A 22,224-nucleotide genomic window follows, 5' to 3' on the forward strand; every position below is an offset into this window, starting at 1 on the left:
CTGGTTAACCCAGTGTAACCGTTAACCCCCAGCCCCTGGCTGGCCGACCTTGGCCCCGCTGGCCGACACCAGCCGCAGGCCCAGGCCACACCAGCTGGCTGACCCCAGCCCTGCTGGCTGGCCGAAGCAGCATCCCTGGGCCATGTCGGCCAGTCGGTCAACCCCAGCCACAGCCACCCAGCTGGAGCAGCAGCCCCAGGCCGTGCCAGCTGGCCAACCCTAGCAGCAGCCCTGGGGCGTGCTGGCTGACCCCAGGAACAGCCCTAGACCCGTGCCTGCTGGCCGAAGCAGCCCCACCCCTCTCCCTTTAATCGGTTAACTGGGTAAATGATATTTACATCCCTAATTCAGATTTATGCTACTCCTATCTGTTACAACTTAGATAACAGGAAAAGTGAGTTTCTTGGAGTCACAATTCAAGTGGAGATGGGCTGTAGGCCTCAGGTCTGAGGCTGTTGACTGGTGAAGCATTCCCCATAAAAAGGGTGAGTGAGTATTCTGATTTTTCCTGAGCCAAGCACTCCAAACACCCCCTGGAAAGCAAGGTTGCTCAACATGTATGAAAACCAAGACACTTGTTACTTGACTAAATATAGATTTATGTAGCTAATTGTAGGCACTCGCATTTGCACATTCTGGCCTTACTATACAGAGTTCTAATTTACAGCTTTCACATTAATTGAAAGGACAAATGTAGGGTACACTGTACAGTGAAAACAATAACAATCAGTTGCTTACTAAAGGCAGCTTTCTAATTAAGGTGTGGAGCAGAATTATACTTAACTTTGAGGGGTGATCTCTTAAGAGTGGTGATTATCTAATAAGGCTGTACAGTTTTGATGGTGTGTGCATTATTTTATTTTGCTTTGCAGTATATGTATTTTTCATTTTCAAAAAATGCATATTCTAAACTGGATATTCTCAATGATGTCTTGTCTTAAACATTTCTTTCAAAGGTAGCATTTCAGTATCTGATTTCAATTTAATGTAAATCAGCAATATACTGTACAATATGAACTTATAAGTAATGGGATTGATTAGTGTTACTCATTTTAATCTTAAAACCATCTAAACTAAAGGAAAGTACTATGTTGTATGGGGGAAAACTGGTTTATTTCCTTCATGAGTCACATACTAGTCACAGCTAGAAAAGAAGGGGCCAAATATGCTTGTAGCTGGACAGTTTTGAAGGTACATACGGCCAAAGTCTGCTCTCTTATATTGATGTAACTCTGGTAAAACCCTGCTGCTACTTCAAATTTATGCCAGTAAAAGGGAGAATTTGGGCTAGTAGGTATTGTACTGCAATGGCATGATGAAAACAGGAAGTTAGTAAAGGCCACCTGCCTTTCATAATTAAGTATCTCATGGTTGGTTTAATGCCTTAAGTCCCAATCCTGAACCAGCTCAGGCCTCATTTAGAAAAATCTATTGAATGACCATAGAATAAGGCCTTTATTCATAATAAGGTGAAGCCTGGGCATAGTAGTCAGTTTTCCCTGATGCTGCCTTTGCTAACAAGTCCCCATGCTAACCTGGAGGAATGAACACTCGGGTAAGAATATAGTTCACAGACCAATCAGTATTTTAGTTGGTCTGCTTTAATTCCCATGTGATTGTAGTTTTGTGCTGTAGAGCTGGACAAAGACCACTTATTTCACATAGGCCGCCAAACATCCATCATATGGTAACAAACAACTTTCAGCCACTACTGAATTAATGGCATAGAGGGAAAAAACTCCATATGTCTTTACTAGTTTTCTGGACCATCCAGCCCTCCATACCAAATCTCTACTGTATAGATGTTTTGTATTGTATGTGGATTAACTGCTGTTTGCCAAAACTACAAACAGCATAGCAGCGTTTGAGCTATCTGTGTAATCAGGGTGATTTTAAGATTTCCCAGAGTGATCGCTCTCCAGCTCTCATGTAAACATGCAGCCAGATGACTGTGTGGGAAGTCCTTTAAATACACCAAAGTGAACAACTTAATCAAGGTTTAAGTTTATCAGTTTACTTATTGAGAACTTTTCCTGTTTATTTACTGAGGAGTGTTTTTTTCAAACTTGTCTTGGGAGGGAAATATCAACATTCTTAATCGCGTCAAATTCATTGGCAGACAATTCTATGTAGTGGTGTTTTAGCCTGTCCCTAAGCAACTGACCAAATACCATATTGGTTGTATTAAATTGAGTTTTCTGGTTTTACAGTTTTAGAAAGTCCAGTCTTTGTTCAATAACATGCAACCATTCCTTTTTAAAAAAAATCCTTTAATATGTAATTAATTTTGTGTGTGTGTGTGTGTGTGTGTGTGTGTGTGTGTGAGAGAGAGAGACCTAAAATCCCCAGGGTTACTTTGGAAGACTTGACATTTATAGCGTAGTTTCAAAACAAAGGAATACAATTACAGCCTTATCAATGTGAACTATCAGGATGTAGCCCTATCAAGTGTCACGGTTGTTGGAAAATCAGGCCTTATCGACCTTACACAGTTGTGTTGACAAAAGTTGGCTTTCATTGACAAAAGAGGCATACATACTACAATGCTCCTCTCCTGCTACTCCAAAAAAATAAAACCACCTCAATGAGAGGCGTAGAGCTTTTTGAAGCAAAGTTAGATCGCCGCAGTGTCAGTGTAGACACCGTGCTTAGTTATGTGGCCACAGATTAACCTCCAGGAGGTGTCCCACAATTCCCAGCCTGACTGCTCTGGTTAGCAGTTTGAACTCCACTGCCCTACACCCAGGTACAAAGGCATCTGCCCTTCCCTCTTGAAAGGCCTGGGAATTTTTGAAATCCCACTTCCTGTTTGCTCAGCGTTGACTACTCACATTGCTTCTTTCCAGCTGACCATGGTGAGGACCACACAGAGATGTTGAAGTCCTTAATCGTGCTGCAAGCAGAACACATGCATGTTTCCTCCCCCCAGCCCATACAAAACTGCTTACCATGCCCTCCTCAAATCCCACACACACATTCTCTCAAAACTGGGCAACACAATGGCAGATGAAATTTAACACTGATAAATGCAAAGTAATGCACATTGGAAAGCATAATCCCAACTATACATATAAAATGATGGGGTCTAAATTAGATGTTACCACTCAAAAAAGAGATCTCGGAATCATTGTGGATAGTTCTTTGAAAACATCCACTCAATGTGCAGTGGCAGTCAAAAAAGCGAACAGAATGCTGGGAATAATTAAGAAAGGAATAGATAACAGGACAAAAAATATCATGTTGCCTCTCTATAAATCCATAGGTACGCCCACATCTTGAATACTTTGTGCAGATGTGGTCGCCCCATCTCAAAAAAGATATATTGGAATTGGAAAAGGTTTAGAAAAGGGCAACAAAAATGATTAGGGTTATAGAATGACTTCCGTATGAAGAGAGATTAATAAGACTGGGACTTTTTCATCTTGGAAAAGAGATTGCTAAGGGGAGATACGATTGAGGTCTATAAAATCATGGCTGGTGTAGAAAAATAGATAAGGAAGTGTTGTTTACTACTTTTCATAACACAAGAACTAGGGGTCACCAAATGAAATTGATAGGCAGCAGGTTTAAAATAAAAGGAAGTATTTCTTCACACAATGCACAGTCAACCTGTCAACTCCTTGCCAGAGGATGTTGTGAAGGCCAAAGCCATAACAGGATTCAAAAAAGAACTAGATAAATTCATAGAGGATAAGTCTATCAATGACTATTAGCCAGGATGGGCAGGAATGGTGTCCCTAGCCTCTGTTTGCCAGAAGCTGGGAATGAGCTACAGTGAATGGATCACTTGACGATTAACTGTTCTGTTCATTCCCTCTGGGGCACCTGGCACTGGCCACAGTTGGAGGACAGGATACTGGGCTAGATGGACCTTTGGTCTGATTCTGTAGAGCCGTTCTTATGTTCTTGCATCTTCCTGGCTCATTGCAGTATCCCGTTCACTTCACCCCTTAGGACAAGTTCCCCAATGATAGCTGGACTTACACACAGCTATGAGAGCCTCCCTCAAGAGAGTGCTCCTCTCACTGTTTTGTCCCTTTCAAGAAGGCATTTTCTGTTGTTAGTTCCTGTTTTTTAAAAAAAAACTCTCTCTGAAACAAAATAAAACTTTTTGTCTCCTACACAAAATAGTTGCTGCTGTGGCAATTGGCACATTTGCAGATTACAAATTGGTCAGGAAGCAATCAAAATGGTTATTCCAGTGTCAAGTAAACAAAACATGGCAAAATGCATTACATAAAGACACATTAATGGTGCTCATTGTCAAAATGGTGCTTCAAAGCCTCCCTGATTCGAATAGCCCTCTCTTGTCCCCCTCTATTAGTCCTGGTATCTGGCTACTCAAAATCAGCTGCTAGGCGATCTGCATCCATGCTCAATCCCTAGGGAAACTTTCCCCCTTAGCTTCACAAACATTATTCAGTGTACAGCAGGCCTCTATGACCATGGGAATATTTTCCTCATTGAGGTCTAACTTGCAATAAAGGCAATGCCAGTGAGCCTTTAATTTGACAAACACACATTCAGTGGTCATTCTGCACCTGCTCAACTATTGTTGAAGTGCTCCTTGCCACTGTCTAGGTTTCCCATGTAAGGCTTCATGGGAGTAAGAAGTACACTGGGCCTCCCAGGATCACTATGGACATTTCAGTATCCTGCATTAGTAACTTCTGGTCTGCAAAGAAAGTCCCTGCTTTCAGTTTTCAGTACAGGCCTGTGTTCATGAAGATGCATGTGGCATGCACCTTCTCTGATCACCCCGCATTAATATCAGTGAAATGACCCTGGTATCCACAAGCACATGTAATACCATGGAAAAGTACCCCTTTCTTATTGATGTACTCTGTCAGAAGATGGTCTGGGGCCAAAATTAGGATATGCGTGCCATCTATTGCCCTGCTACAATTAGGGGATCACATTGCCGCATAGCCAGCCACTATTTCACGCACATTTTCAAGACTCACAGTCCTTTTTAGTAGGATGTGATTAATGGCCCTGCACACTTGCATGAATGCAACGCCCACAGTGACTCCAAACCAATTCATGACTGACTGGTAGCAGTCCGGACTTGTTAGCTTCCCCACAGCAATTTCCACGTGTTTCTCCACCGAGAGGGCAGCTCTCATTTTGGTGTGCTTGTGCCACAGGGCTGGGGTGAGCTCCACACACAGTTCCAGGAAGGTGGCTTTGCACTTCCGAAAGGTCTGCAGCCACTGCTCCTCATCCCAGACGTGTGTAACAATGCAATCTCACCACTCAGTGCTTGTTTCCTAAGCCCAAAAGTGATGGTCCACTGTGTGCAGCTGCTCTGTGAATGCCAAAAATAATCTGGAATTTTCTTTCCATGGCACGCAGCAGGACTGGCACTATAGATTCCTACTCAGATTCAAAGGTCATGTAATACTGTATGATCAGCTGCGTTGTGTTCATAACACTGATCACAACACTAGAGAGCAGTGTAGGATCCATGGTTTCAGGAAGAGATGGCAGGCGGACAGTATACAGGGGCTGTTGAAAAAGGGTGTGAAACGTATTTGGAAGACCATGGAATGATGGGACTGAAAATACTGCAATTTGGGACGTTGAGCCTGCTTCCATGATGCACTGCAATCCACTCCACTTCCCCACAGCTCCTAGCTGCAGAGGGTGGCGAGTTGCACTGTGGGATAGCTACCCACAGTGCACTGCTCTCTCCACTGATGCTAGAATGCCAACTGTGGATGCACTCCACCAACACAAGGAATGGTATGTGAATATGCACAAGTGATATAATTATAGCAGTTTATGATCATTGGCATAACTTCCTTCGACTTAACTTTGTATTGTAGACATAGCCTCAGTTGTGGAGTGTGGGGGGAGAAAAGCATCAGAGTAATGAAGGATGGAGGAAACCTCCATAATGAATGAAATCCCAGCTTTGCCAATGTAGGTGCCTAAAGTTAGTCCCTTTAATCTATATTTAAGCACCTGAATGTATGCATTCACATTAGAAAATTTTCTAGCTGCTCTTCACCTCAGAAGCAATTTAACACCCAGAAAATGAAATCAAATACGGCTTTTGCTGTACTCCACTGATCTGTCTGCAGGTTCCATGACATTTTAACATGAATTGAATTAAACCTAAAGCAGCAGCTTTTCAATTGAAGGCATGCAACTTGTTTGGAAGTTGTTTATGTGTGTGTTTACTGTGATTTCATGCACTACTGTGGCAGTTGAGCATGCAGAGAAACTGATAATTAGATGTATTAGTTGGTCACTTATTTGTGTGCAATTACTACAACTCTATAGAAATTAGGCACATAAATACAACATTTGTGCATACACATTTCTGAAAATCAGGCACTAACAGGTATTTTGATTACTAATTTATTATTTGTATTCTCCTAGTGCCTAGAAGCCCCAGTCATGGACTAGAACTCCACGGTGCTAGGTGCTGTATACACTCAGGACAAAAGGTCCATGCCCCAAAAAGCTTACAGTCTAAGTATAAGATAAGCAGATGGATAGAGAAAGATGGGAGAGTACAAGGAAACAATGTGACAAGATTGTCTAAATAGAAAAGATACTGAGTGAGGAAGGAATAGAACACTCAAGCTGAGTGAACAGTTTGATGGGGGAAAATGTTATGTTCTACTTTTTGGGGGGATGGAGGTGGTGCATTTACTTGTGGGGGATCAGCTGAATGGAAGGAAAAGCGGGGCAAGGGGGACAGGGCAGGGGTGGAGAGGGTTGGAGGAAACAGTCAATCAGTCAAGGGCAGTGAAAGTCCAAGAATATTATATAGTTGTACGTCACCAGAGATCTCTGCTTTGGCTGCTTCTGTCCCTGTGTGCCGCAGTGTCTGGCTGGGTGCTCTCTGCAGTTTTTTCCCAAGTGCATATGGTGATATCTTGTGTAATTTAATTCCATAAAGTATTTTGTATAGTGTTTATGAAATCTGATATACAAGATAAAGTTGTATTGCGTTGCATGGTAACTTTTACCAAGAATGTCCCTTAAATTCCTTCCAGCACTGTGGCAGGGTATTAAGGCTATGTCAACACTACATGCCTTTTAGCGACACAGCTGTGCCGCTACAGCTGTGCCACTAAAAGGCACACAGTGTAGCCACTTTTTGTTGGCAGCATAGAGCTCTCCTGTCGAGGAAAAAATACTTCCACCCCCAACAAGCGGCAATACCTTCGTCGGCAGGAGAGCTCTCCTGCCAACAAAGTGCTGTTCACACTGGCACTTTTCATTGGTCAAACTTTTGTCATTCGGGGTGTGTGTGTGTGTGTTTTACACCCCTGAATGACAAAAGTTTCACCGACGAAAATCCAGTGTAGACAAAGCCTGAGAGTCGTGCCTAGTGCCTCTGAAATGAGGAGAGTACCTCTTCATCATTATCAGTGTTCACTATATCTAGTACTTGTTTTTTTGTTTTATTACTCTCTGGTTTGAGCAATAACATGGCAATTTCATTGACTCTGACACAGGCAGCGTACATGTGCTAAACTTCTAAGAGTGATTAAAATTAATTGCTACTGTATATTGACAACTTCACCATCTTGAGGTAAAATCCAAATTAATTATTCTGTGAAGAAGCTTGAATCCCATTTTTTTCCTCTCTCAAGCTTGTTATGGAATTTCAGTCTCCAGTTGCCAGTATGCAATAATGGGAAATGACCTTATGGAGGAAAATTATGAATGTAGCCACCCTGTCAGTGTTTGTATGTCCAGCAGGTATGAGATGCAAGTAATTGGAGTGGAACTGCTCCACTTATCTGGTGGGGAAAAAAAATCAACAATAAAATCAAGATGAAAACTAATTGTACAGATATTTGTATTTTTTTGGTGTTCACTTTCAAAGACAGGGGTCCACTTCCTGTTTAAAACTGGGCAAGATCTTCACTTGGTTTAAATTGGCTATGGTGATTTAAAATCAGCTGAGGATCTGGCTCCATGTCTCCAATAGTGGGTTTCTAGATCCCTTTTTGATAAGCAGAGAAAATATTTTCAAAAGCACTTACTCCTCTGGGATTTAAAAGTCTAGTTCGTAGAGTGGATGAAGAAATAAATGAGCTGGTTACTGTATGCATGCATGTGCATATATAATATATAACACCACACATTGCCTATATTAAGAACAATGGTTGTCAGTGGATAGACCTCAACCTAAGCAGTTTGGAAACAACTTGCAGGCATATGCTTTTAAAGAAGCTGAAAGGAAGAAGAGGAAATGAGTTGGTGAGTGAATGTGAGGCAGGATTAGGGTGGGAAAAGGGGAAACAAAATTACTCAAAGAAGAACACAGTGTTCTTAAAATCGACAGCTTTTTAATGAACATGTTAAATAGTTTAACAAACAGCATTTATGGATAAATGGCTCAAATCAAAGCCATAATAAAAGTCTTAAGGCATCTATAAGTTCATAACACTAGGAAATATTTTGTGTGATCTCTCTGGTGACCTTTGTAAACCAAGTGAAAACTACACAGTGCCAGGTGTTCATAAATACAGCCCCCAAATAAACCCTTGTGTGTGATCATACTAGATTGCGGCCACGGTTGCTGCTGAAAATGCTATCAAGTGAAGCTTTGTCTGGATGGTTTGAAAGGAAAAAATATCAAGATTACATGGATATTAAATACTCACTTAAGGCTTGTCCACACATGAAAGGTAATCTGGAAAAGTGGATTTAAAGTGGATTAACTATTAACTTCATATGTGGATGCTTTTATTACAGATTAAGAGCATCCATGCATGGAGTTAATTGGGAATAGATAATCAGGAATAGCTATTATATATCCCCATTTAGAAAAGCTCTAACTTGTAGCAAGCATGGGAAATAAATGTGAACACTTGCGAAAACATTTTGTTATAAGCAAACTGGATGATAATTTGGAAGACATCAGGAGGGAATGGATGGCTTGGGGGTAGGGTGTTAATGTGATCCTTAAACTTGCCAGTATGAATAGAGCCCTGTGATTACTGAAAGTTATTTCCTGGTGGTTTGATGGCCAGTTGAGTTGAATTTGATGATCTCAGGTTGGTTGTCAGTGGACACATGCCTATACCACAAAACCCAGAATTGGAATTGATTTCTAGTTTGTGCTTTTGCTGGCAATTTTGCTCTGAGAGACCAGGGAGTGAATAGGCATGGAGGCTGAACTATGTTCTCCTTTCGAGGAGGGAGATGCCCTTCAGGCCTGCCCTGGCCTGGCCTGGCCCTTGAGGCACATTTGTGTAACGTTGGTGGGAGAAACTTGCTGATCTGTTCTGTGGCTAAAGGACTTCAGTTTCCTCACACTCAGACACACAACTACATCTGAAACAAACTTATATTAATTTCTGGTGCAACCACTTCCCCCTTCCCAATCACCAGGAGTAATATAAATATGGGGCAAAAGAAAACAGCAGTGCATGCATGTAAGAGAGAGACACATACAGACAGATCAGTGTATATGTATGTGTTTAAGACACATGGAACTAAGAATAATATTTGTACAAAACTATCAGATTTGTTTTTAATTATTCAAGACCAGTAGACTTAAAATCAGACCCACCTTCTCTGTAAATCAGCTGCCCTCTGTTGCACATAACCCCTCAACTCTCCTTTAACATAGTCATTTAAATGGCTATCCTTTCCCAAGTGCTAATATTCAAAGTGCTTAGTGTCAAAAATTAGTTATTGAAAGCTGCAGTATTTTGCTTTACCTGGAGCTGGCTGGCTGCAGAAAGGAAAGCATGCTTCACTGTCAAAAGGTGTGGTATAGTAGTGCATATGTTCCCCATGCATGCTGGGGATGGGAAAGATAATGCCCAATACCGATCACTGCCTTGAAATAGTATTCTGCTCTTTTATCATTAAATACAATGTTACTGCTTTTCTTTATTTAAAAACAAAAAAACAAAAACGCTTTTAAAACTACCAGATTGTATGACTGAAATGATTGACTTTCATGGGAATTGTAATTTAATAGTCTTTGGGATTTTACTGCAATCTCATTACACAATTTGAATTTTTTTCTTTTCATTCCAGAAATTGGCCCAGTAACAATTACCACAGATTCCAAGAAATTTCAATATGAACTCCGGGAACTTTATGTTCAGGTGAGTAACTTACCTGTTCTGTATACGATACTTGCTATGGTCCTTATTTCCTTAGACTTCTTTCTCACTTGTTGTTTCTACTAGAGGCCCTAGTCAGCCCCTATTACGCTAGCTGCCCTGCATGCATAATTGACACCCATGTGACTTGTTCTACAGCAGGGTGACTAAAATTACTGATCTTGTTCAACAATATAAAATACTAGACCAAGTTGGAAAATTCTGAGAATTATTTTGTAATTTTTTTTTTTTTTTTTTTTACTGATTCTGTCATCTGATTGAAAAACTGAAAATAGTTTGTTGAAATTTTTCAGTTTTCTTTGTTTGGGAAAAATTTGTCTGCAGTGTTGAAATATTTCAACCAGCTCTACAAAATATCTAATTCAGTTAATACACATATCAAAAGGTTGACATCATCCACCCGATTACCTGAAACAGGCTGATTAAAGGTAAATTTTCCATCAGATTGACACAGTTCTTGAAGCACTCTATCATCGTGCAAATCTCCTAAGTTGTGTCAGTAGCTCTGCTCATGAGTGAGATGGCTCACAGTGGGAATCACCTTAGGGCCTGATTCGGATCTTACACTGATGTAAATCATCAAGAGTAACTCCTTTGCAGTCAGTGGAATTACATTGGTTTAAAGGTGCTGTAAATGAGATCAGAATTGGGCCACTACGTGAAAGATTTGGATGGGCTGCAGTTAGGGCACATCTTCATTGGCAACCTTAAAGTACTGCTATGGCACCAGCCCATCTTCTTGAGGGGAATAGCTACCAGTGCTGTGAGCGTGGCTCCCAGCACTGGTGCACTGTCTACACTGGCACTTTACAGCTCTGAAACTTGCAGCTCTCAGGTGGGTGTTTTTTCACACCCCGAGTGAGAAAGTTGCAGCGTTGTAAAGTGCCAGTGTAGACAAGCCCTTAGTCAAATAAGACCTGATCTATTTCCTCTTTAAAACAATGGAAAAATTCCCGTGCCAGATTAGGGCAGTGTTTGGAAGTTCAATCCTTCCCTCCTTAGAGTATTGCCTGAGTAACAGCTTGTCTACATTTGCTGAAGATGCTACCTATACCAATGGGAGAGCTTCTTCTGTCGGCATACGTACTCCACCTCCCCGAGGAGTGGTAGGGCTTCTGCCATCAACACAGTGCTGTCTACATTGGAGGTTAGGTCAGTGTAACTACACTGCTCTGGGGTGTGGATTTTCCACACTTGAGCAATGTTGTTATACCAACATAAGTTCCTAGTGTAGACCAAGCCTTAGTAGTGTGGGACCGGGGCAGGTCTACACTGCAAAATTAAGTCATTGACGTACAGCCACCACAGTAATTGAATTGGTTTTATACGTCCACACTACGCTCCTCGTGTTGATGGTGAGTGTCCTCACTGGAAGCACTTACATTGATTTAACTGCCCGTGTGAGGTATTATGGCAGAATTTCTGAAAGGCAGCAACCGTCAATGTAAGCAACACAGTGTCAACACTGCGTTGACCTAACAACATTGACTTGAGCGCTATGCATCTCATGGAGGTGGAGTTGTTATTAAGTCATTGTAGTGGGCAAATTACATTGGTGGGAGCTGCATGTTAGTGTAGATGCTCACAGAGTTAGGTTGATGTAAGCTGCCTTACATTGACCTAACTCTGTAGTGGAGACCAGGTCTAGATCTTTTGTGGCTGAAGAGCAGATCTGGCTTAGAAAACTGGCATCAGGAAGAATCCTTTTAATAAAAAGCTACTTGTAAATGGGTGGTGCTCATTGGTAACATAATGAATACAATTTAAGATGTAGAAGAAAATTCGAAACTAGAAATTCAGAGAAAACAATATATTTTGAATAATAAAACTCAACAACCCTGTTTTGACATTTGTCTTAAAGTTGCTAGTTTAAAAATGGCTGCCATCTTGAGTTTGTTTTTCATAACTGACATAGAGAAAAAAACTTGAAAAACTGTGCTGTTTTCTAGATGAAAAGAAGCCAAAAGCAAATGTTTGCAAATAATTTACAGATCAGATGGAGCTTGTAATAAATGTTTAGCAAAGTCTTAATTTCAAACAACTTGTTTAAAAATTACTATACAGTTCTATTTAAGTTATGATTTATTTATTTTTTAATTCTAGCCAATGGCATACTGTTTTAATAACTTCATATTCAAACTGTGGGCATTTAAATAAGTTAATACAAGTACACAAAATACATCAATTTGAATGAACTATAACCTTTGAAAGACCAGAAATTTAAAATTTAAAAAGTAATTGGAACGATGTAAATTTTTTTCAGGATATTTTGATTAAAACTTCTTGGTTTCTCCCAGAACATTGAAGCATTTTCCAACTACTTTCCATTTGTGTGTTTCCAAGTAAAGCATTTAAGAGACACTGGAAATTGAGTTGAAAGAGAAAACTGGAAAAAACAAAAGCAGTTTGAGAAGCAGATCATCTTTACATTGCAACAGGAGAGATTAATGCAGATGGAAAAGACATGGAACAATTATTCTTATTAATCAAAAAGGAGAGAATTCGTGCCAAATATTTTAAGAAAGAGCTTTGTAACTATCAGAACAATTAGACAGTATAATGAGCTGCCAAAGGAGATAATGAAATTTTGTCTTCATTGGAGATCATCAAGGTTAAACTTGACATCCATCTAGGGGGGTCATTTGTGGATAACAAAATCAATCTGTCCACAAAACAAAAGCACAGACTGAATGAGTCACTAGAGGGGGCACTTCCAATACAAGCCTAATCCTTAAGCCTTTACTGTTATTATTTATACCCACTGATTTCAGTGGGTCTAATCTTGAGAGTAAGGGTGAGATGACTATTGTCTATATACTATGTGACAAAGTTCCTCCTCTACCTTGGTGGGTCTTGCGCTTATTGGCGGATTTGCTTGCCTTGGAGCTTCACGTAGCCCTCAGTTTGGCTGTTTTCATGAACCCACAGTCCAGGTCAACTCCTCCTGTGTCTGACCAGGAGTTGGGAGGTTTGGGGGAGCCCGGGCCCACCCTCTACTCCGGGTTCCAGCACAGGGCCCTGTGGAATGCAGCTGTCTAGAGTGCTTCCTGGAACAGCTGTGCGATAGCTACAACTCCCTGGGCTACTTCCCCATGGCCTCCTCCCAATACCTTCTTTATCCTCACCATAGGACCATATCCTCACCTTCCTCCTGGTGTCTGATAATGCTTGTCCTCTTCAGTCCTCCAACAGTCTGCGTTCTCATTCTCTGCTCCTAGCCCCTCTTGCTCCCAGTTCCTTACATGTGCACCACAAACTGAAGTGAGCTCCTTTTTAAACCCAGGTGCCCTTATTAGCCTGCCTTAATTGATTCTAGAAGCTTCTTGATTAGAACACCTGCAGCCAATCAGCCTGTCTGTCTTAATTGTCTCCAGAAGGCTCCTGATTGTTCTGGAACCTTCCCTGTTACCTTACCCAGGGAAAAGGGATCTACTTAACCTGGGGCTAATATATCTGTCTTCTATTACTCTCCTGTAGCCATCTAGCCCAAAACTGTCACAACTGCCATCATCATTTTTATTTTTAATGCAATGCACCCATTGACTTAAATAAGAATTTGTGCACTGGATGATGGCAGGATATGAAAAAAAAACCCACTTAGCTCTCTTCTTCCCTAATTATACAGTGACCCTATTCTTTCTTCATGTATGCAGTGTGTTTCTCAAATCTACATGAAATTTAAAAGGGGGACCTGTATTTTGTGGCATTCTCATTGAAGTTCTGCTAAATCAGTGATCTGTTCAAAAGAATATTTCAGAAGATGAAATTCTCCATATAGATTCCTTTTCAGTTGTATGGAAGGGAAGGTGCATCCTATAAGGATGAGCTGAGTATGTAAAAAAGGGTATAATTTGCTTAAATCAACAAACCTTGGGGGAAAAGCCTCTGACTTTGCATATTTCGAAAAGGAAATTTCCCAGCTTCTCTTACCTACTTTCTGAAATGGTGGAGTCTTTCTGCTATAGCAGTTGGAGCTGAAACCAGGGATGAAATCCTGGTCCCACTGGACACTGTGTGTTGACCAGCCCTTAGAGAAAATAAAATTGATACGGAAATAATAGATATTATTAGGTTCCAGGAATATCCAGGAGTGCTAGAACAGCAGGGGCCAAGGAGCAATGGCTCTCCCACTTTTGAAAGTGGATGGGCCTGGCCTGTCCACTTTTCGCCACAGGCCCAGACCTCTGCCCCTCCTCTTCCTCCCGAGGCCCCGGCCCAGGTAAGAGCAGCCCAGAGAGCTGTGGACCCTCCACTTGCCCTGGGCTGGGGACATAAGGGGCAGGGACAATGGCCAGGGTCTGCTCTTGGGTCCCCCCATCTCGGGCTTTTCGGCCCAACTCTGGCTTCCGGCGGGAAGGGGGGGGGAAGGCCAGAGAGGGTGTGGAGCCTCGTGTGCCCCCGCACTTTTAGAAAGAATCTGTCGCCCTTGTCGGAAGCATAAAATGTCTGTTGAGTCAGTGTGAAGTGATGGAAATAGCTTCCAAGGGTGGCGGAGAGCTCTTTTTGTTCAGAATATCATTAGGTTGAATCATTGCTGGGTTTCATAGTTTTTAGTTTTTCAGCCCATTTTGACTTTATGAATTACAACCATGCAGAGTACAACTACAGTATTTGTGCCGTGTCAAGGATCCTAGAGCATTGTGATATCAAAGGTAACTCAATCACTGCCCTTACTCTTCAGCTAATTTGCATGCAACAGTTTCATTGGTTGCATGAGTAATACTGAACAGATGGTGGATTACTTGGCCTAACTGCCACCTGCACAGATCAACACAAATCTCCCACCCCCTCAGACACAAATCAATACAACCATCCACCCATAATCACAACCAGCATACACAATAACCCCAAGCACAAATAGCCCCTCACAGTAGCACACACCCCTCATTCACCACCCGCACAAATCTACACAACTTTCCCAGCACAACACAACCTACACACAAATCAACGCAATCCCTCATATAACACAGTCACCACACACAATAACGCCAAACATCACTCTGAAGCCTACAATGTTTGTTGATTCAGTGTGAAGCAATAGAAATAGCTAAAAAGCATGAGCTCCTTTTGTTTAGACTGTCACCAGGTTCAATCATCACTGGGATTCATAGAATCATAGAAAATTAGGGTTGGAAGAGACCTCAGGAGGTCATCTAGTCCAATCCCCTACTCAAAGGAGGAAGAACCCCAACTCAAAGCAGGACCAATCCCATGTTTGTTACTATCCATTTTTTAAGATCTCAACCATTTTTGACTTTTTTACACACTTGATTTTATGAAAATGGCAGTGTGACAGCACAGGCTTTCAGCTACTAATAGTTATAGAAGGAGCCCCTGATTGTGCTTAATTTAGAGCCCAATAGAAAAATTATCACTGTTTTAATTAGAAGAGTCTTTTCTAATGATGTTTCCAGTCAGATTTTGCACACTAAGGGCCAAATTCAGCCCTGGTATAAGTGGGTGCAACTCTATTTGAAGTCAGTGGAGTTATACCAAGGCTAAATTTAGGACTCAGAAATGTGGCTAGTTCAGATAAATTCAGATATTTAATTGGAGCGTCTGGGTGCTTATCCAAACTAGACTGAACCAAACACTAGTTTCTCAGGGAATTTCAGGACGTTATGAAAAGCATTTTTAATTGCAATTTGGAAAAAAAAATGTTTAAAGGAATTTTTCATTAGGAAAAGTTTGATGTGTAAAGCTGCTCTCCTCCATCATTTTTTTTTTGTAATGTGATCTACCTTTTGAGAAGACAGCCCTTTGTGTTTTCTGTTTCCTACTGTACTGGGAACACTGTGTATATAGATTAACAAAGTAGTTTGACTATTTATATGAAAAATAAACATTAGCATAATAGAACACTTCACTGGTGTGTAAAAATACTCTGAGAGATTTTAAGTGTGACTAGCAAGAGGTTTTCCTTAATGGAAGAGGACTATAGGAAGTAACCATTGTCTAGTCTCTGTCTCCACATGTAACACTCAAAGCAGAAAGAAAAGGAGTACCCGTGGCACCTTAGAGACTAACAAATTTATTAGAACATAAGCTTTCGTGAGCTACAGCTCACCGATGAAGTGAGCTGTAGCTCACGAAAGCTTATGCTCTAATAAATTTGTTAGTCTCTAAGGTGCCACGGGTACTCCTTTTCTTTTTGCGAATACAGACTAACACGGCTGCTACTCTGAAACCACTCAAAGCAGAGTAAAACTATTTCCCCATGTTTATTCCCCCTGCCCCCAAACTGTTCCTCACATGTTCTTGTCAACTGCTGGAAATGGCCTACTTTGATTATCACTACAAAAGGTTTCCCCCCACCCCCTCACTCTCCTGCTGGTAATAGCTCACCCTACCTGATCACTCTTGTTACAGTGTGTATGCTAAAACCCATTGTTTCATGTTCTCTCTGTGTGTATATAAATCTCCTCACTGTATTTTCCACTGAATGCATCCAATGAAGTGAGCTGTAGCTCACGAAAGCTTATGCTCAAATAAATTTGTTAGTCTCTAAGGTGCCACAAGTTCTCCTTTTCTTTTTGCGGATACAGACTAACACGGCTGCTACTCCGAAACAAAGCGGAGGAGTCATTTTTGTTGAAGAGGGCACTTAACAACAACAGTTAAAATTAATTGGGATATAGTGAGCTATCCTCTAGGATACACAAGCATTGCCAGGATGAATTTCTGACACATGAAAATCAAAACTATTTTTGAGACTTATTTTTCCCAGTGTTTTGGCTGTCTGCTTTACTGCTTGCTTTTCCCATGAAAGTCAGAAGGGACATTTTGGAGGGCTTTATAACTAGAATTACATTTAAAGAACAGATGCACTCTTTACATTGGAAGATGATAAAGTATTCCTACTTTGGGAGCATATATGTAAACAGTTCTTTGAGATTACAACCTTTATAGTTACTAAGGCTCTGTGTACAATACGGACCTTACAGCGGTAAAGGGGACCCAGGCTGGCAGAATAGTCTGACTCAGTGGCATCCCAGCACACCAGGTGACACCCCAAACAATCACAGTGGTATAAAACTAGGAAGCTGAGACCATCGGGGGGGCTTCAGTGTGGAAATGTGTAGTTACTCTCAAGTCTTAGGCCTGTTCTACATTAGGAAATTAGGTTGGTAGAGCTATGTGGCTTAGGGGAGTTGTGAAAAATCCAACCCCCTGAGCAGGGTGGATTTGATTTACATCACTGGTCAGGAAGACTTGATTTAATCATGGTTTTCTACATAAAAGTGCATTCTTGTTGGTTGTGATATCCTTAATACATTGTCTTCACAACTCAGAGCTAGATGTATGTTTCATTTTTAGAAGGTACACACTATACATTTTTAAACAGTGATATATTTTGAAAACTTTTCAGATTAGTTTTACAGCTATATCAGAAATTGAATTATTGATTGGTTATTTCATTTACCAAAGGTAATTGAAGCAGATATTTATGAAGTCACTGGGAGGTGAACTATCTCCAATTCAACAGGTTAATCATTAATATTTGGAGGATTTTCTTGCCATGCTGTCTTAGGAGGAGAACATCACCAGACAGACATTAAAATTGTTTTATTTAACTAAAACAACAACGTTAAGTATTCTGGATTTTTTTCTTCAACAGCAAACATAATATTTTAACAAAAAAGCATATGTCCCTTGCTTCTCACATTTATCTCCAGACTTCTTCTCCTTGTCCAGATCTATTCTACCCCCAACAATTTTCTGTTCATTGAACTTTTTGAAACTTTGCACTTTTAGAGAGAGATAAGGGATTGACTCTGTGTACACAAATTTGCAAAGGGACAATAGAGTTGAGGTCTGTTATTCCTCACCTCTGTATATTATTTATTTATTTTATTTTAAAACATTTTTGCTGTTAACAAGCATGTTACCTCTAGAGACAAATCCACAGTTTTAGAAATGCAAAACTAAGCATCTCTGATGGTATCTTCTAGACTGAGCACCGAGTCCCATTGGATAGATAGAAAAATTTACCTAAATAATCTATACAGAAGCCTGTGGAACCCCATAAGGTTGTGTCCATAATCTATGAACTATTGGAACTCATTTACAAAACTTTTCTTAAATGTTACATGAATATATTGTCTCATACTATAGAATTAGAATTCTATAGTTCCTATAATTCCTATTCCACGATGAGCTATAATGTATCTTAATTAAAACTATCTTTAGATAAAATGCTTTTTGAGGAAAAAACATTTTATCAAAAAAAATCTGATTTAAATAAAAATCAATTTTTTTTAAATCATTTATTTTTATCCACCCTGGACCCCCCCCCACCCCCGTGCAGAGTTCAGTTCAAGGTTTCGCTGTTCTGCTATTCAAAGTTCTCCATAGGATTGTCCTGGCTACCTGAGAGATCACTTCTCCCTTTATGTCCATGACCTCCCAGTACAGCTATGTGCCACTGGAACAATTACATTGTCACCAGTGAGGGAGGCTTGTAACTGCAAGAGACAGAGCTTTCACAGGAGCTGGATCTAAACTACAGATCTCATTCCCACAAGAGATAAGAACGATTGTGAAACTAATCACTTTCAGAACTAAACACAGAACTCATTTCTTTAACTTAGTTCTCTCTTGGTTGTGTGAGCGCGTGCATACACATATAAAAACAAACTATAAACCAACTAAGCTATTTCTCCTACTCTCAGTTATCGAGGTGTAAATCTAACCGATGTAGCTAAATCAGATTTTTGCCTGGGTAACTGAGAACAGAACATGGCCCATTGTGTACAATGGCAGGTAGATTCTGGGTATGGTGGGGGTAGGTAGGAATAGATCAGTCAGTATGTTATGCATTCCTCATTGTTACTAACACTCCTGCTCAGACACGCTCTTGCAGAGGTGGGCATGTACTTCCCTATTTTGTGTAGTTTGATTGTTAGTATCTTTATTGCATTTTTTTACAACTTGCCCATCAGTGAGAAGTTTTAAAACTTGGCTTGCCCCCCCCCTTTTTTTTAATAAAGTATTTTTCAAAAACCATGCAATGCTGTGAATAGAATAAAATAAAATAAAATGCTAGAAGCTGGAAAAGAAATCAGCCTTAATCATTTCAAAAAAGAACCCAATTATTATAGCTAACATCCATTTTCCTTTCTTATGATTTGTTTTTTCTTTCTTTCTTTCTTTCTTTCTTTGTTTCATTCTCTAATTGTGAATAGGGTGGTGGTGACTGTCCAGAGATGAGCATCGGTGCAATCAAAATTGCTCTAGAAATTTCTCTTCCTGGTTCTTTCATCTATGTATTTACTGATGCACGATCCAAAGATTATAGGCTGACACATGAAGTACTGCAGCTCATTCAGCAGAAGCAGTCACAGGTAAGGAGAAGATTCATATTCTACCTTTCCTGTTCATTTACCCATTTACTACTAATGCAGTAGCAGCATTGTCCAGAAAAACTCCTTTCCAGGATATTTGTGATATCTTTCTGTAAAAGAAGTCATGCTGTTACCATTCTAGCAACTAGTTTTTATTTTGTTGTTTAAAAAAATTAAATTTGTATGACTCATAAAAAATTGACATTAAAGGGACATTAATTAAGGTTATTAGTTAAATACTATAAGATATTCCACTGCCAATATTTGTCTTCTTGGCTCTCTTGCCAATTGCATTGGTGTCTGTGGATTTGTCTGAGAGTTATAATACTGATTTCTCTGGGAATAAAAAGTGCTGATATAAGCTTTATTATTTCATCCCCTCTTGACATGATTTCTTTATGTCTGTTTTCTTCAATCAGCCACTTTCCATCACTCAATCCTGATGGGCTTCGCCTTCCATATGGAACTCCTGTTGAAAAAAAAAATCACATTGAAATCATTTGGAGTAGGTACAGAATTCAGCTGTGCTCCAAATCCCCTGCCTGCCTTTTTTGGGGTGTACATCTCATTTGTACAGAACTCAGAGTAGATTAATCAAAAGTAAAATGGCTGTCCATTGCACAGAGCAGTGAGAACCTTTCAATTTTTCTGGCATACTTAGCTGTTACGTTTGAGAGTAAGATTTTTCCCATTGAGGTTTGCCATAGGTGCTGATTGACTATATTTTCATTTCCTTTGTGTGTTTTTCTTTTTTAAACCCCAGGTTGTATTTGTGCTGACTGGAGACTGTGATGATAGGTCACATATTGGTTACAAGGTCTACGAGGAAATTGCCTCAACAAGTTCTGGTCAAATTTTCCATTTGGACAAAAAGCAAGTTAATGAGGTAATTTGTAGTTAATTTTTATGGCTATCTACTATATACAGAGCCATGTAAGGTATGGGCTTCCATTTAATGGCTCTGTATGTTTAATGGTACCAATTCTGGTTCTATTCCAACTCCTTTGTGCTGCCATTGAGGTACAAAGCAGACAGAGAGCTGGTTTAGCCAGCTTCTTGGGAATTTTACATAAGGTGAATTCTGGATGTAGGCATGGTGTATTGACTCTATCCCACCACTCTGCCAGGCCCTTGTAAGGGCCTGATTCTGCCAATTTTAATTATGTTGTTAGGACAGGATGGATTCCTGTGCTTCTGATGAGCTCTACTGACTTCAGCCTGCCTCTGTGGAGCAGCTTTCTGGACTAGAGTCTTTGAGGAGTATCTTGCTCATGAGTAATCCCCTTGGTTTACTACTAAGTGAGATGATGGAGCAGATTCTGTTCTAAATAAATGGTTTTTATTATTGCTAATTAGAAGTGCTGGTAACCATAGACTAAAACAAATATTTTCTACAGAACATCCAGTGACTTTCAGGTTCTATATTATTACAAACAGAACTGAAATTTCCCAAATGCATGAGAATTAATTTGATGAAGACAACATCACATGTTAGTTATTTGGGTAATTGGAATCATCTGTCAATGTTGTAAACATGACCTTGATTTCCTGGTGTACACAACATTCTGTCACTGGGTAGTGATTTTTTTTATTATAAACAAGTAAAATCCAAACAAAAAAGTTTGTTTATTTCACTTTGTTACAATTTTGTTTGATTTCATAAATATTGCTGGTGCACTGCAGTGTGCTGCACTTGGTTTCTGTGGTAGAAATGAGGTTGTATCCCTGTTAAGTTGTTGGCAAAGGGTTAAAAGCAGAGCCAGAGCTAAGCATAAGCAGACTAAGAAATTGCTTCGGGCCCTGAGCAGGTCCAGGGTGCCTCCTATTCGTTTTTATTATCAGAAAGTGCCTGTTTAATTATGGGGAAGCCCCAAAATATTCCTTCTTAATGCCCCCAATGGGCTAGCACCGGCTGTGGTTAAAAGTAATGAGAGAGACAAGCGTCTCATATGGTTTTCCCCTTGAAGGGGGGAAGGTATTCCTACCTTCCTACTTCTTAAGGAATAAACCATGTGTGATGTGAGAGAAAAAGAAAGCGAGAGAGAGAGACTGTTAGGACTGTGCACAACTTCTAACTTTAACTTTGCAATTATTTGTGTGTGAAACTTGGAAGTTATCATGCTGACATTTTTCTTTTTCAGTAAATTTCCACATAAAGCACAACCAAAAACGGTACACATAAGCAACTAAATTCCAAACTATACAAACAGTCCTACAAAGCAAAATATTTCACTTTGTTTTCATCCAGCATAGTAAAATATTTAATACTAAAGCCACTGGTCTCATAGAACTAGCCCAGAATAGAAACTTTTAAAACAAACTTAGTGGAAAACATTAACAGGAAACTTCCTTTTTCAGAACTTGAATTTCAGGGTACTGATTTTTCTTGTTTGGGTTGGATGTGAGGGAGCTCAGCTTTGGCCAATTCTGTAGATAGGGAAGAGTGATATAATAAACATATTATTTTTTTCTCTCTGCTCCCCTAGTATACCTGTTTGGTGTTACAAAGCATCAGACCAATATTCAGAAAGAGTTAACATACAATATTCTATTGGCAGTATGCCTCCGTTTGTCTATTCCTACATAGTGGGGCCTCCATCTTTCCAGCTCCAGTAATACCAGTCTCCTATATGGGGAGTCAAAGGAAGGATCCTGTGACATACCAGGGTACAATCTAGACTAACGAGCAGCTGTCACCCTTGCCCTGCAAGCTTGGGTGCCTTATGATACCTTGCTGAAGGAGTTCCCATCTGAGCAGCTCACAAACAGCT

The 22,224-nt window shown here is 40.2% G+C and overlaps 1 protein-coding gene across 1 annotated transcript in view; it reads left to right on the forward strand.

The window, feature by feature from the left end:
• HMCN1 (hemicentin 1) overlaps nt 1-22,224 on the forward strand; it is a 340,371-nt gene that overhangs the window by 48,946 nt on the left and 269,201 nt on the right. The window contains 3 exon segments of the mRNA XM_038414308.2: nt 10,021-10,091; nt 19,295-19,453; nt 20,217-20,339. Coding sequence (XP_038270236.1) covers nt 10,021-10,091; nt 19,295-19,453; nt 20,217-20,339 — 353 coding nt within the window.

The sequence above is a fragment of the Dermochelys coriacea genome, chromosome 8, assembly GCF_009764565.3.
Source record: "Dermochelys coriacea isolate rDerCor1 chromosome 8, rDerCor1.pri.v4, whole genome shotgun sequence".
In the NCBI taxonomy this organism is placed as follows: domain Eukaryota; kingdom Metazoa; phylum Chordata; order Testudines; family Dermochelyidae; genus Dermochelys; species Dermochelys coriacea.